The sequence below is a fragment of the Onychomys torridus genome, chromosome 16, assembly GCF_903995425.1.
Source record: "Onychomys torridus chromosome 16, mOncTor1.1, whole genome shotgun sequence".
In the NCBI taxonomy this organism is placed as follows: Eukaryota; Metazoa; Chordata; class Mammalia; order Rodentia; family Cricetidae; genus Onychomys; species Onychomys torridus.
In genome coordinates, this window is record NC_050458.1 from 8,121,506 (window position 1) to 8,139,300 (window position 17,795).

General features: G+C 36.4%; 1 protein-coding gene across 1 annotated transcript in view; it reads left to right on the plus strand.

Moving 5' to 3' along the window:
- LOC118597076 (zinc finger protein ZFPM2-like) overlaps window positions 1-16,849 on the plus strand; it is a 133,355-nt gene extending 116,506 nt beyond the window's left edge. The window contains exon 4 of the mRNA XM_036208329.1: window positions 16,770-16,849. Within this exon, the coding sequence (XP_036064222.1) occupies window positions 16,770-16,849 (80 nt within the window). The remainder of the gene's footprint in view (window positions 1-16,769) is intronic.
- Window positions 16,850-17,795: the final 946 nt, after the last annotated feature.

The window sequence follows — 17,795 nt, forward strand, 5'->3', positions numbered from 1 at the left end:
AGGCTCAGCAGCATACTTCTCAATCCATTGTCATCTCAGAGAGAAGCTCTGTGACTACCGCACCTCACTTAGATCAGCTCAGGACGCCAGCAGTGTGCTGACATTCTTAAACTTGGCTCTTCTCACACCCGCAAACAGTGAATAACTGGTTCTCTCCATAGTATCAAATGAATGTTACCATAATGTGTCTGCAAATGCAAGTTTTCAAACCAGGTGCATTCACGCACACCTATACAGATAAAAATTTTGACAAAACAGCTATTTGCCGTTCTTAGCACAACTTTTATTTCAATTGATCTTGATATTTAGGTATTCAGCCTGTGATCATACAGATTAAAGGAAGCAAAAAATAGAGTCCTGAATTGACAATTTAATAAATAAAAAAGTTACATTATAATAACATTTAACATTATACATTATAAAACACCAGAACTTTCTGCTGTCTATTATAGAAAAGTTATTTTGGGGAAATGTCAGGAACTGTATAACAAATATATTTTCTCTGTGTATTTCTTGGGTGGCCTTGCTATAACTAATAATACGACTCAGAGCAAGTTAATGCTGCTCTGTGGCCTTAGTGCTTATAAATCAGGCTAATAACAATAGCTACCTCATTAATGAGATTTTACATGTAAAGCATGGAGCTCAGTGTTTTAGAAGTACTCAGTAAATCACTCTTAATATTGACTCTACTATCACTTTGGCAATTGTGCCTCAGTAGCTGTTACAGTGCTTTCTATAGAAGTCTTCATTAAACATTAGTACAGTGAATTAATTTTGCAAAATGATCTTGCTCTATAACAAAACATCATAATGTTATGTTTACTCTGCTCTAGTCTACCTGACTTGAAACATAATTCAGATAGAGAATTTTGAGTGTAAATACATTTTGAAGAATAATTGCATAGGACAAAGTCAAGTGTGTGTACTTGTTGCACAGAGACTGAACATTGTTTAGGAAGACCTTACTAAGTTATCTCTCATGCTCTTGTTCAGGACTTTGAGTGTATGAAGGTGATTGGGCTTTCTCTGCTTTGTGTCTGAAATGAACCTAGCAAGATGGGAGCTGTTTTGCATGATGTGGATGGTAGCTAGAAGACCATTGGAAGGAGAAGCACACACTTAATGACAGGTCCCCCACCCCCGCCTCTTTGCAGTCCAAAGAAGGGCTTGAAGATTACAGTTCTGATTTCGTTTTCTTTTTGATTGGGAAAATGTGGTAGATATAAGATCTGGGAAATGCCATTTGAAGTAAATTAACAGACACCTATGAAACATAGTTAACCATAGATATAGTCTGACAGTAAGAAGAATATTGTGAGAAACGGGGGAAATCGTAGAATGACTGTGTATTACGCTGACAGTGAATTGGTATTATCTCTGTTATCAGATAATGCAGTTATCATTAATTTTCACATTTGCATTTCAATCTTTGGAAGGAAATGACTCTTGCCGGATGAAGATAAGAGCTCTGTACCACTATAATGAACCATCATTTTATCCCAAGGCTTTGTGTCCATATGAAAATGAGGCAAGGGAGAGAGAGAGAGAGAGAGAGAGAGAGAGAGAGAGAGAGAGAGAGAGAGAGAGAGAGACAGAGATAGAGAGAGGGAGAGAATAATTGTGTATGGGGGGCCTCAGAAAAATATTGTTACAACATGTCAAAAATTCCTGCAGACTTTTGAGTTGTCTGTGAAACAAGAGGAGGTAAAAATAAATCTTCTGTAGTGTAGTTAAGTGGATATGGGATTAAAGATGAAAGCCTAACTCCGCGGAACAGAATGCCACATGAACAGAGTGTGAAAGTTCTCTTGATCTTTTCAGCTCTCTTCGGTTTGCACTCTCACACAGAATTAGGACATGCATAAATTAAAAACAAAAAAGTAAAGATAGGTTGCATCGCTGTTTGGAAAGACACCAAGCTATGAAGAACTACATAAAATGCACCATTTACTTATTATCATAATTTGTACCAAGCTCTATGAGACTACAAATTAAGAATGTTTTGTTAATGACTTATTGTAGGTTTGGCTAGCACAGAATTTGTTTATACAAGTTTAATTCAGAAATTCATGTTAAAGGGTGATAAACTCAAATTTAATTTTCTTTAGGCATTTCTTTGCAAGGACCTTTCCTAAAACACATAATTGGAAAACCAATACAGTCTTAAATTTCATAGCTGTATCATAGTTCCTGAAATATGTGACAGCAGATTCCTTCTCCGAAGTTTCTACTTTTTCATCAATGATACATTTCCTAATCTGCTTTTGCAGTAGAAGTTACTTAACTAAAGTGTAATTCTTACCCCATTCTAAAATGTATGCATCGATGCTCTTGTTAGTTGAGTTATCTCTCCCCAAAATTATGATGCCAAAGGTTCAACTCTAACACTCAGAGTGTGGTGACCTTTAGGAAGAAGATCACTGAAGAAATGAATAATTGATGAAGTTAGGGTCATAATGGAGTAGGAGAATTAATCTAATCCATGTCCTATTAAGATATAGAACTGTAGGGACAAATGAACAGAGACAGACAGATATACTAATACACACACATACACACACAAACACACACACACAATGCATACATGTGCACACACCTGTACACACAAGCAAACACTTATGCATGCACATGTGTACACATACCTATACACAATATACACACATACACATGTGCACACACTTGTAAATACACACACATTCATAATATACACACATGTAAACACAACCACACACTCATATGTACACACATGTCCACACACCTATACATGCACACACAAACACACGCACACACACACACACACACACACTATATTATATTATATGAAGATGAAGGTGGGTCTTCAATAAAATAGATAATGCTAGAGATTACTAGTATACATACAAAAGCTATGAGGGGGGTGTCTGTGGGAACTAACCCCCCCAGTACATTGTTCATAAACATCTAGCTTTCAAAACTGGGAGAAGATAGATTATGTTGTTTAAGCTACCCAAGTTTTGGGACTTTGGTATGGTTGCCATATCCTTACACACCCCTAGGACAAAAGAAATCACAGGCATGTAATTAAAAAGGAATTGTGTTAGAAGTAACTAATATGATTAACAGTATTGCTCGCTGTAAATTTTAATTTACTTAACCAGAGTGTCTTCAAAATAGATAAATCATTTTATCAAAACTATATTTGTAACCTCTGAAACACATGATGAGGGAACTCACTAAACATGTACATGTGCTGTTACTTGAAGGGCTCAGGGAGAAACCCTGAAGTTCCTGTGAGAAACTCAGTACTATAGGACACCTGTCCATGCTAATGGAACCAGGAATGTGTGAATGGCTTGCCAGGTGAAATACCAGCTGTGAGAAGCCTCCACAGAAAAGTGGAGGGAGAGAAGTCCTTGGGGAACCAAAGGGAGTCATCAGAGGAGCTAAGGAAAGTAAGGGAAATGGGGTTTTGCTTTCAGAAGGAGGGAATGATGCCTGATTCCCACCATGGGCAGCTGTTAAAATTGAGACTTTAAATTTAGTGGCATGTAGTGTTTGAGGTTTTTCTCTAGGAAAATAAGGAAGATTTAATTGAAAGGAAAAAAGCAAGTACATGTAATCAAATATAGTAAACAATTTTTATCCTTGGTAGTAATCTCGGTAAATACTTGGACCTTTTTGAAAATATTTATTCTTTAGTAAAATCATTTATTGCTTCTTATTTTTGCATAAAAATTTCCTGGATGTCATAATTTAGAGACATGTTTCCTATGTTTTACATATATATGTACATATATGTATACATGGATTATCATATGTAATTTGATGTAAGCATTGGTTCCTATGTTACTTATTTTGAATCAATTATTCATTCTTTTTCATAGACTACTTTAGAGTTGAATTTTATTTATTTCCCTTACAATGTATTTGGACTACATTTCTTTCATTTTAAATTTTAACAATTTCAGCCTTAATTTCCCAATAAATTTGGTTTGCCATTGTATGAGTTCTCCAAATTTTATGATTTGAACATAATTAATATAAATTTGGTGTTATTGTATTGTATAATAATGTGCTAGATATTTGAGATGGATTAGAAGTGTGCGTTCTATCATACAAGCAGATGACCACTGTGTTATTTTTTGTATTTTCAGTTGTCCTTTTAAAATGACAATCGTACTTTAGATCTTGGTGATTATGTGTTTGCCTTTAGAAGATGTTTCAAGCCTTGTTTTGAGTGATACTTGGACTCCTGCCTCATTCCGTCATGAATAGAATTGATATATGCATACCGGATATTTTGCTTCTTCCCCCACACTTTGCAGATCTACACTAATTAATTAATCTAGTTCGTTCTTGAAGAAGAACCCTGTGCCAGAAAAAAAGATAGTAGACTTAAGGTTATATTTAACATTGCTCAGATCACAAAGGATGAGACAGATTTGGTGACTAAAGTACGTAGATGTGGATAATGTGGTGGTTTGACTAGGAATGGCCTCTGTAGACTCATATATTTCAATGCTTGACTCAGGGAGTGGCACTATTAGGAGTTGTGGCCTTGTTAGAGGAGGTCTGGCTTTCTTAGAGGAAGTGTGTAACCTTGGAGGCAGGCTTTGATATCTTGTATGTTCAAATTATGCCCAGTGTGGTACACAGTCTCCTTTTGCTGCCTGTTGAATCCAGATAGAGAACTCTCAGCTCCTTCTCCAGGACCATGTCTGCCTGCATGCTGCCATGTCATGCCATGACTATAATGGACTAAATCTTTGAAACTGTAAGCTAGCCCCAATTAAATTTTATCCTTTATGAGAATTACCATTGTCTTGTTGTCTCTTTATAATAATAGAAACTGTAACTAAGATATGGAGTATAGAAGGTGCAATGGCAACAAAAATTGAAGAAAGTACCCTAGTGCCAACAAACACCAATGCTAATGAAGATGCTAATTGGACACTTTTTTTTTTTCTGGAGGGAAGGCAGGAAAGGACTACTGGTGCTGATGATAAGATGTGATGCTGATTCAATTACATATGCAACAATGTCTCCTACATTTGGTCTCAAAGAAGTGATACGTTCTTACTGAGCCCACTTGAATTGTTATTGATAAATAAAAAATGTGAAATATAATTCCAGCATGTGTGATAATCATGCTGCATTTAGCCCATGTGGCAGCTCCAGACATGTCTATAAAGAGACTAACTAACTAGTCTTCCTAGAACTGTCCTGCCTGATGAATGAAGACTATGAAGAAGGGAAACTGTATCTGTAAACCACACTTGGATCCCAGCTGTAGACATGAAGCTGCTTGCTAAAATCTTTTCTATTTGCAAACTACTGAGATGGTAAATATCAGCTAAGGAATCATGATGAAATCTAATTGTAACTTACTTGGAAATTAAGTTGCTGAGCAGAGCCTTGGGTTCTGGGTTGATGATGCATGGTGTCTAAAAGCAAGGATGCTTCTTGGAGTTCCTTGGAGAGTCTGAAGGGAACAGAGAGGGGAAACTAAATGGGGAGAGGGTGGCCGCCTTGCAGATACCAGAGTTTTTGCCCAATTTTAGATGGATTTAAATTCAAAATACTGCATGCTTTTGATTTCTAAATGTTTATATACTCACATATAAGAAAACAAATAAAAGAACATAATAGCCTCCAAGCATAAGTTTATATGTGAGTAATGCACTAACAACAAAAGATGGTTGTTTTCTTGTGGTACTAACACCAAGTCTGATTACTTACTTCAACTAACTTTCTGTGTACAAAGTCACAAACCTTCCTGATTGAATGAACATTTAACAAGTTCTTCTGTTTTTTCTCATTAACATTTTCATAATAATCAACAGGAGTACATTTATGAACACTGTATGTAATAGAGACCAAATACAATATAACAAATATATTCTAATAAGAGTGGAAGCATGTTATTTCTTACAGAATTAAGTAGATCACAAGCCACACTGTTAGCCTCCATTTAGAGGAGGTATTTTTAAATAAACTGTCCCTTATGTAGCTGAATGATATATTAGACATACTTTTATGTAAAAGAGGTAAAAAATAAGGGAAAAGGAAAGAAAATAAGGTAAGAAGTACATTCTGTCTTCATAACCTTTTTCTTCCTGTGACCCCTCCCCACTTTTTTCCTTTAAGATGGAGGTTACTCTAGAATGTTCCCATATTTTTCCTTTCAGGACATTTTATATTACCCTGTAAACTGAATAAAAAGAGGGAACTGGGCTCATGAACAATAATTAGAGTAATGTGATTAAAGCAGCAGTTACTTAGTAAGATAATAAATGAAATATTTAAAATATCATAGCCCATGATTTCTTATACCATAACTGAAGAGAAGAAATCTTAAAACTGTTTTCTTATTATAGCAGAAGTCTGTTAAGTGATCCTTATATTAGAAACTTTGAGGCAGACAGGAACAAGGGTCTAACACATTGTGTTTGGGAACCCTTTGCCACTGGTCATAGGGAATGTCAGAGCTAAGCAGAGGGGCAGGTTGGAACATATCTGCATATGTAAATGTGACTGATTTCCTTCACTGAGTTAAACATCAGTAATATTACTGATGGTTACATGAACAAAATGGACCATATTTATTCTAGAAAAGTTTTTTTTCATTTTTCTAAAAACAAAATTTTAACTATTTCACGGTATGAAATGTAATGATTTTATTTACATCTTGCTTTAAATTAAAAAATAAGTGTGTTTTTACAAAGCAGCTATTTACAATCTCATAAATGATGTATAATGCGGGGAAAAGATGTATTGATTGTGTTAGATATTTTTGAAAAAGTACAAATTATTCATTCATGTAAAACCATAATTACAATTGTGTGGCAAAATTAATTTTCCATAAAACCAGATTTTTTTCTTTCAGAAGATGTGAGGAAATAATTTTATGAGCTCATATAGCTTTAGCCTACCATTCCTTACTAGCAATCCATAATTAATATGCTTGAGCATATTTCATAAGTAAATAGTTGTTAGTTAGCACAACCTTCTGGATTTTGCTAATTCTTTACCTTTAAAAAGAAACAATGAAGTGGCAAAAGTAGATGTGATATACAATATTTCAATCTTGTAAAATAAAATAAAATTACATTCACTGTTACAAAAATGCATGAACTCTTTCAACTATCATTTCAAAATTCTTGAAATGAAAGACACTTCTAATTCTCTTTTGGCACTTTGTATTCTTCCTGATTTGTCATAATTGGGTTCCTTAACTATCACTTTTTCATATTCTAAATCATTCAAATAAAACTCTGATAAAGGTAAACATAGTAAGTCAGAGTTCTTAGAGCATTTTTCCAGGGTATTATTCTCCTGAGATGTTCGATTAAAACCAGTATCTAGAATCAATGTTGATGCCATCAAGCTCTGCTCCTCAGCAGGTTCTCTCTTCTGGCAAGTTCTTGGCCTTCCATTGCCCATCTGTGTCTGTAATGGCGAGTTTGCTGTGTGCCAGGTCTCTTCTATTCATGAAGCATAAAGCACCAAACAGATGCTCGTTTTTCCCCCCATTGCCTTAGAGTTTTATTGCTGTGAAGAGACACCATGACCTTGCCAATTCTTATAAAGGAAACCATTTAATTGTGGACTGGCTTACAGCTCAGAGGTTTAGTCTGCTATCTCATGTAGGGAAGCATGACACAGACAGGCAGACATGGTGCTGGAGAGGTACCTGAGAGTTCTACATCAGATCAGCAGGCAGCAGGAAGAGAGAGACACTAGGCATGGCTTGAGCATTTGAAACCTCAAAGCCTGCCCCCGGGGACACAGGTCAACAAAGTCGTACCTGCTCCAAGTGCTATTCCTTGGTGACCAAGCATTCAAATGCATGAGTCTATGGGACCGTTCCTATTCAAACCACCACACCAACTAACATTTCTCATACTTGACCACTGAGGATGAGACCCAGGAGCATCTACTTGGTGAAGGTCACATAGTCCATAAACGTGGTATTTAAATTAGGCAGTTTGTCTAGGTCTTGGAATCTCTGAGCTGTGGAGAAGAATGGGAGAGACTTATTTGTGTATGTAAGAGTTTATGTATGTGTTCTTGTGTTCATGTCTGTGAGTGTGGATGTATGTGTGATAGTCTTCAACCTATCTCGGTTTCTTTCTTTGTTGCTGTGATAAAATAATATGACAAAAGCAATTCAAGGAGATAATGACTTATTTTGAGTCACAGTTTTAAGTATAGTCCACTATGGCAGGAAAGTCAAGGAGTTTGAGACAGCTGGCCATCCCATCTACAACTCAAAAACAAAAGTGATGAAAGCTAGAGCTCAGATCACTCTTTCATTTTATTTAGTCTTGTTTCCCTGCCCAGGGAATGACCTGCCTACAATTAGAATCAGTTTTCCTGCACCAAGGAACACATTTAAAATAGTTACTTCCAGGCATGCATGCCCACAATCTGTATCATCGCCCACAGATGTACCTGGTGTCCTGCCTCCTAGGTATTTCTAGATATGAAATCATCATGTTAACATTAATAATCATAATTTCTATATTTTTTATTTCTTTTTATTTATTTGCTTTTGAGACAGGGTCTCTTGAGTAGACTATCCTCAAACTGACCAGGTAGCCAAGGCTGACCTTGGACTCACAACAATATTCTTGACTTAGCCTTCTAAGTACTGGGATTATAGATATGAGTCCCCACTCATCTAGTTTATAGCCTTTAAAGTGAACAACTTAGTGTGAGTTTTTTATAACATATTTTTCAAGTATCATAGTCAATGTTGTTATCTACTTTGTTTTTTATAGATCTTTATTATTCTATTTCCTGTCTTTAAGATGTGAGATTTGTCTGTTTTGGGAATTTCCTATAAATGAAGTAGATAACCATGTTGCCCATCAGCTTTATCATCTCCAAAACTGGGGTGCTACATACTCGCTCTGTAGGACTATGTGTTACAGTAGTGGTGAGAAACCTGTCTCACACAGCAAATGCTGTTCAAGTGATGTCAGCAGAGAATAATAATGATTATCGTTTTCATTCTCATTTTCAGATATTTTTTCTGTCTAAATTCATCCTGAATCTTTGTCTTCTCCATTGATTTCTTTCAGTATTGAATGCCAGAGAAATAATGAGTCTACTTATATCTGTTTTGTTCAGAAAACAAGGGTCTTAATTTTCTTGATTAGAAAGAGAAAGAACTTACTCCAGCATTGCAGATGAGTTTTAAAAAACTACAATATTTTAGGTGAAAAGAATTCAGTCATTTGCTGTTTACGTTCAGCCTTGTTCCACAATGGGTTTGTGAGGACTTAGTAAATATGAGGTATAAAATGAAATAAAAGTCATTAAAGTAGAGGAAAGAACACATGGGCGAAAATATAAGAGAAGCAAGGGTTATCCAGTTGTATGGGTAGCTAAACTAGAGTGCTTAATATTTGTCCAAATTTACTGAAAAGAAAACAATAAGCTTTCTTTTCAAAGATGTCTTTGTATTGATTTTTAAATTACTCAATATGGTTATTAGTTAATAATGTTTTTAAAATATGTTAAAATTATAATAAACTCATTAAAGAAAAAGGATATATATTTAACTTTCATTGATCTTGCTTTGTTAACAGCCATAATATTGCTCTAAACATGGCATTAAAGCAATAGTTGACATTAAATGAGGGCAGAAAGTTCATCCATTTACTTGTGAACAAGCCAACAGGGAAATAAACAAGTATCTGAACTTGGTGTGACTGAGAAATGTCTACGTGACTGGTAACACACACCTATGTGTGTCCTTGAAAACATTTCCAGGGACAATTAGATATAGAGGGTTCTGAACCAATGAGTGTTTTGATGGAGTCAAAATGTGAACAGCAGTGGAAATGTGGAAGGCCAGACATGGTCAGTACGTCATTTGGGCTGTGTCCTTGGGCTACATCAAGCCCTGACCTATTCCTGTGACTATTCCATGCTGATTCTTGTCTGCAAAAAAACACTTCTTCTACCAACGCTCCCATGGCCCATGAAGTCACAGCGAAATACATGTGGTCATTCTGTCATGGACTGAACACTCTGAAACACTGAGGGAAGATAAGGTTTCCTCCTTTAGGTTGTGTCTGTCAAGTCTGTTCAAAGTGTTGATGAAGCCGACGGTGCACTGTCAAAACTCTGTATTTCAGTTTTCCTGATTAAGTGCAATGAAAGGTCCCAAGTCATCTAGGAGATACTGAGTCTCTTCTTGAGGGAAATTGATGGGAATTTTTTGACTTTTTAAAATGATGACTTTAGGGACTGGAAAAATGACTTGCTATTTAAGATCACTTGCTACTCTTGCAGAGGACTAAGGTTCAGCTGCTAGCATTCACGTCAAGCAGCCTACTACCAGCTGTAACTTGGATTCCAAAGGTTCTGATAACTTCCTTTGGCCTCCAGAGCAACTGCATGTGTGTGGTACACAGACAAACAGACATATACACACATAAAAAGCAAATTATTGTAAAACGATTAATTTTAGTTTATTCTTTCTACTAAGAAAAATATGGAAATGACTACATCTCATGCTGTCTTCATTTTCTTATTAGAATTCTGTATTTACTTCTTAGCATCTATGCTTAAATACTCCAGGAACTTAGCTCCACCAGCACATGGGAAGAAAGCCATTTTTAAGTCATCTGGTTATCCAGGATTGTGTGATGTTTGTACATGAGAAGATTAGTGAAGTGTGAATCCCTGGCCTCTGCCAGCACACTGCACTCTGCACTCTACTGCTTCTTTGTGGATTTGGAGGCCTCCTGCATTCTCACAATTGCCTTCCTAGTTCTCTTTCTGTCCTTTCTTGTGGGACTTATCTTCCCCAGTCCTCCTTAGATGTTCTTAACAATTGTTTCCTCAGAATTTGCTCTCATGGGGGTCTCATATCTTTTAGTTCAAAATTGCTCAATTTACCTCCCAATGAGGAAATTTTAAAAGTACAAACTGTTGCTGAATTCTCCCACCTTCTTCCATTTACTGCTTTCTATTTGGGATATTCTCATAGAAAATCCTTGGGAAAAAAATAAAATATGTGCTTATCACTGTTTTAATATAAGTTCCAATATGAAAATGAGTTCCACAGAGCTGGGTGGGGTGTTAGCAGGAATGGTAGATGAAACTGGTGTAGGAGCGCAATGGAGTGCTCAAAAGTAGTCGCAGATGCATCCAACATTTTAGCAGATTTCAATTTGTAAGAAAATGATTTCATTAGAGTGGAAGAGAAAGAGAAACCACTAGTCAAGACTTGGGAGGAGAATTCAGGCTCCTGATGAGCCCAGCAGAGAAGGCAAACTCAGTGTTCAGATGCAGATTAGGCCTTCGAAGATGAGGGTGTAAAAAGGATTTAATGGTGGGGTGGATTATAGAAATCCATGTAACAATGTTAAATAATTACAGTTCCAGCAGAGATCAAAGCCGCGCTGATTGAAGGCCCTCAAGCTGTTAACATGGAGTATCTTGAAGGGAGAAAAGCCCGCCTCAGAGATTGGTCAGCCTGGGCAAACAATGTCTGTGATCTGTCCCTGTCCACGTGCATTGAAAGCCTCAATTGTGAGGGAGGGAAGATGGGGGAGGAAGGCTATGAGGGTATTTCTTCTCTTGAGCCACGTTTGAAAACAGACTTTGTGGTTCGTTTGAAACTGCTCAGAAAATAAGTCTGTGGTTAACCCTTCCCGCTGAAGGAGGGTGGAAAGCCATCCACGCACAGCTCTGTCTCAAAGATAGCAGCAGGAAGTACCACAATTGGTTGACTTTCCATTCTTGATGTTTCCCTTTCAGACAAATTCCTTCCCCACTTATCAATAAAAAAGAGATTACACCCAAGCCTCTGGGTTTGTTCAGTCTAATACGTCCCCAGACACGTTGCTGAATAATAAAACAATTGAAATTAGTTCTAAATAATAAAACTATTCAAACTAACCCAAATTACCAATGTTTTAGAGAAATTTCATTCAGCATTGTTTCTGCAGCTACACATATCACTGTATGTATGAAAAAGGTAGCACATTCATACCTGTAAGATGTTCCTGTCATTCACTTTGTGAAATGAAATTTTAAATCATTTTATCATGAACATACAAAGCCAATCCTCACTAAAACAAGATTAATAGAAATTATTTGTCTGTACCTCATATTTTCATTCACATTTGAACTACAGAGTGACATAAGCATTAGAATTACAAAGCTGACTGTGCCAAGTATTTGCAGATGTTTCTATGGTAAGTCACATGTTGGGCCTGAATGTACATGGAGAGGATTATGGCAGATCTTTCACTGAGGTACCTGATGTTTGTGATACAATGGTGTTTTAAGATTTAGTAAATGGGGCTGGAGAGATGGTTCAGAGGTTAAGAGCACCAACTGTTCTTCCAGAGGTCCTGAGTTCAATTCCCAGCAACCACATGGTGGCTCACAACCATTTGTAATGAGATCTGGCGCTCTCTTCTGTATACATAATAAATAAATCTTTAAAAAAAAAAGATTTAGTAAATGTAGGGTTGAGAGAGATACCTCTTCTTAATTTTGAAAACCCCATGTAAGAAGATGAGATATTAATCTAAAAATCTGACAAAAACCACTAGCATTTTTCAAGAAGTCGATAACATTTTAAGGAAGAATTTGTTGGTTAGATCAATTCTAATTCTTCTATTATAATAATTTGACAAAACCTTCACAATTCAAGTACATTTGCCTATCCTTTCAGATAAGAATCTCTTGAAAATGAGAACTCCTTGTGTCCTTCTACTGTGGAAATAACCACCATTAAAGACAGCACCTCCTCATATATGGATGATGTGGACATTTACATCACAGCCTTTCTTAGGTGAAGGGTCTCCACATGTATGGATGATGAGGCCTTTAACTTCATGACTTTTCTTCAATGAAGGTTTTCCTCATGACATTACATTTAATTTTTAATATTTTAAAATGATTACAATCCCCTTGCCAAAGTAATTTTTATTTTAATAGTGGTATAAATGTGTTAGCTGTGATATAGTTTCTCATCTGTGGTAAACATTTTTTGTCTTGTAAAATATTGTTCTAATATCACATTCATGTGAAAACAGAAAAGATAAGACACCATGAGATTATACTATTTTCATGAATATATGTTGAATATTGCCCAAACAGCTTAGAATACCAATATAAATAATGTAAATTAAGGCAATTTCAATGAGATACCATCTAATTAACACAGAGTTTTATAGATTCCTATATACTTTTATGTTTATAACATATGTAATTTCTAAGAATTAAGTAATTTATTTTATTTTCATTTTATTATTCCTTTTTTATGTGTTTTCTTTTGTTCATTGTTATTTTATAGATTCTTCTATAGCACAGAGGTTTATAAAGTACTGAAAAGGGGCATTAAACCACCCACATTATCTCTACTGACCTGTTGTCAGTTAACACTGTAAATTTAATTTTTATTTAAAACAATATAGTTCTAAATATACACGTTAGCATACACTTTAGAGTTAATGCTAACTTAAATTATTGTTTAAACCACTCTTTTTTTTTTTTTTTTTTTAGTTTCAGGATGTTTTGGGAGACTTATGGTTGTGGGTGAATTCAGGACTAAAAAAATTCTGAAATTTTATTTAGATAAAACTGAATTCAAATACTATCTCAATGTTTTATATACTAGTTGTAAATTTTGCCTGATCTCTCTGAATTTTGGCATTTTTATGTCAATGAGACAAGTGTATGTTGTGAAATTGAGTCAAGGTCACATAAAGTACTGGGTATGATTCCTTTTAGCAACAGTCCAGGTATAGGCAGATGGAAGACTCCTTTTGCAACTGAGCAGTACCCTGAACTATTACAGAGAAGTCATAGGGAGATCATGTGGAGAACTCTGACCTGCAGCCATACATTTCAGAAATACATTCCTTATTATTCCTAATAAAAAGTCATGAAAATAAAAACTCTCATATAGGCGGTAATTTGGCCAGGATTCTTTATGTCTGTGATCCTCAGCTCCCCCTCCCATCAAATGGTGGTGATGACACCAATTTCTTTGCTTTGAGTTTTCTTCTTGTCAAAGACTACAGGTAGTAAAATACTGGTTTAGCCCAGTGAGGTCGTAAATAGTCAGCACATTTCTCTGTGTAGCAGGAATTGGTCTAGAGAGAATCCTGTAGTCTTAAGTCAAGTGCACTTGACCTCCTGAACTTTACACCACTGTAAATATAGTTTAAAATCTAGTTAGTTGGCATGAGCTGTGTCAAAGTACTTTAAAGTAAAACTGATTTTAATGACTCTAAATGTAACAAGCAGAATATCTGAAGAAAATAAAATTGATTTGATTTTATCAGAGGAAAGGTGTGACTTCGGGAAAGAATCTTCTCGGCATGAGTTGGAAAGTATTTCTCACATCGATGCCCCTTCAAAATCTTGAAGGACAGCTCCCTTCTTTTTCCCATCGCCATCTGTTCCCACCACCACCATTAACCCTCTCCCCTTGTTCTTAGTTGGGTTCTCTGACATCCATGGCTCCACTTTTATCTTCCTGGTTCCAAGTCCCTTCCTTCCTCCCCCAGTGTCACAGCCTTTTAGCTGTTCTGCTCTCCAGGGTTCAGCCAAGTACCTGCTCCTCCTCTGTCACCAATCTCATAATTTCACATTCCCCCCGAGACCGCTATCATGACTGCTGAAAGATCTTATGTCTGCCTTTTTTTTTTCTTTCTCTGTAGATTGCTTTCTGACCTTGGCCCATGGTCCTCAAGGCCTGCCACCCTCACAGGTGGCTCCACTCCAAAAATAATGTCTTTATTTATATCTGCTAGCCCTCTCATAAGGCCGTACTTTATTCGTCTCAATTACTTAGAAGTTGTTACTTAAAAATTGCCTCCATTGTGGCTAACATTTCCTTGCACCCACCTTGAAGAAGCTATGTAAATCCTGGCATCCCTTTCAGCAGCTGGCTCAACTACATAATCTATGATGACTGTGCCTTCCAGATACCTCTTTTGCTTCTCACTGCTTTATTATGATGAGGAAACGGCACATGATGAGGAAATGGCACTCTGTGTTCACTGTGGCTGCATCACTGCAAAAGAATCCTAGATATGTTACAGTATGTGTTTATTTTATATTAGACACTATGCCAGACACTTAAAAGTGACACCCAGCAATATTCTCAATAATGGGAGGACCTGAAAAGCATGACATAACTCTTTGTATAGCAATCATTAAAAATCTAAGTTATTAATAATTTACATCCATTTCCCAGTGACCTTGTGTCGGTAGTCCCTGGGTGATTTTCCACTATCCAGTCAGAGCCACTAGCCACCTTTCCTCTCTGCTCTCAACTTCTCTACTCAATGCAAAACAGCTTTCATGTGAGAATTTCATCTTGGGGACCTTTCTAAATTCAACTCTCACTTGCCCCATCGGGAGAAAACGGTAATGTGGAGCAGAAGAGAGAATGTGCTTAGAGCACATAAAGCTGGAAACATTGTAGCTTAGAGGTACTATAACCACTTTGATCATGGTGCCATGTGATGGGAATTTTTCTCCTATTATCTTTGCCCACTTACATAATACGTTTCCCCAACTTCAAGGTGAATCTGCTTTAATGCTGTTTTAATTTTCTCAGTGTGATCTCTGATATTTCAGAGTTCTCATTTTTACATTAATTGCTGCTTGTGATTAAAAGAAAATGGCCTCCCTCTTATGTGAGGGCTTCCTGTAATGAACTTCTTTTTTCTTTTGAGTTTCTTACCCTCCCTCAAACTTGCCTCTGCTTAATACCCTTGCTCCCTTCTATCACAGACTCTCAGAATATTTCTTTTCTCTAATTTCTACCTAGCATATTATTTTGAAAAATAAATTGTACATTTACTTGTGTGTGTGTGTGCTTGTACACACCTGCATGTGCGTATGAACACTAACATGTATAGGTGTTTACACACACTTGCATGTGTGTGTGAACACATATTTGTGTGTATGTGTGTGTTTGTGTGTGTGAGTGTACTAGAACATATATGTGAAAGTCAGGGGATAACTTGTGGGAAATGCTTCTTTCCTTTCATCATGTAGGTCCCAGGAATTGAATTCAGGTAGTCAGGCATAATGGCAAGTACATTTATCTAATGGTCTCTCCCACCCTGAAGCATCCTCTTTACATGTTCACCTCTCCTTAGCTCATGTGTTTGTTCATGCATGCATACATTCCACAGGCATTTCTTGAACAGTCACTGGTCTGGGAGGCCTGACTGGTAGATTTCCAATTCTGTCTCCTTCATTTCCTAGCTCAAGTTCCTTAAACTTGCATGACTCAGTTTCCTCATCAGCAAACCAAGAGTACACTAGAACTGTACCAGCCAGAGACAGAAAAACTAATATTTGCTGTGAACACTCTACATTTGAGTTTATTTTAGAAAAGTTGTAGGTAGTAACACTGTTTCTAAACACAACAATATCAATCCTGTTACTAATTCCATGCTTTACTGTTGCAATCGGCCATCTATTCTGGGGCTCAAATGAGCCTGTTCACACACTGGCCTTCACAAAGTGCTTGTTTCAAAGTAAACGCTTGAGAGCACCCAGCTCTTAAAATTGTCATAATTATAAACCACCCCATTTCTCTACTCAGTAAGTACTTAAACTATTGTTGCAATGTTGTGTAAGCTACTTGTGTGAAATGCACGTCAAATATAATGGTGCTCTCAGAAGTTTACAAACAGTATATTAAACAAGATCTGTCCAGAATGTTTCAAACTAAATAGCTTTTCTTTCATCTCCACTTCCTGTTCCCCTTTTTGCACTTCTTTTGGAAGAGAGGAAGAACCACACAGGTAGGAGCCGTCAACCTGAGAGCCAGTATGTGGGGCTTACTTCTTCTCATCTTGCTTTCTAATCTTTAGCTAGGTGATGTTTGCTCAGTCAACTTTTGTTTGTCTCAGTATTGTTACCATGAAAATGGACCCAATACATATTCACCCCATCAGAATTATAGATTATATTGAATATTTTCATACATGTAAATTACAGGAGCTAATATCTAAGGATATTTTAACCATAATATAACATTAGTCTGTTTTCCACACTCTTTACTGATTTAACTGTCAATATAGCTGTAAGAAGTTTCAAGCAAATATGCTTATTGATTAATATTAATTAGTCTTATGTTCCTTGTTGACAATTCAAAAAATTTCATAGTTAATATTTTATATTGTTTTATATTAATGATTACTGAGTTTAAAACTGTTTTAAATTTCCTATCACCATTAATATTTCCTGTTAAATTATACTTCACATTTTCATAAAGGCCTATTCCTTTTGCTGTGTTCAGTAAGGCTCTTGATGGTTTTATTGCCTGTTAGAAAGTTAATCTTTTTTCCACATATCTCACTAAAAAACAGTTTTTATCTATCCTTGAACTTTTTTTTCTGTTTTATTCTGTTCCTGGTTCCCACTCTACCAAGCATGCTTTCTCATTTGATTATTTCTGTTTGAATTTCTTGGCATCATGTGAATCTCCACACTGCCTTCTCTAGGATGGAGGTGAGTGGGGAAATTGTCCGTATGCATGGTTGATGTATTGTATACATCTATTGTATACATACAAGGTTCAAGGCCACAAGGATGAGCAAATAACTCTGGCTCAAGCTGCTAATTGTGTGGGTGGGAGAGACAGATACATGCTGCCTTGGAATTATCATGGTGATGCCCTTTCAGTTAGAGTAGTCACAGTCCCCAAGAAGCACCAAGGACTCTGTCAGCTTTCCGAGTGAAGGTGTATCACTTCATGTCTTTATGATTGAGCAGCACACTTCTGACATAGAGCGGCTCTCTCACTCATT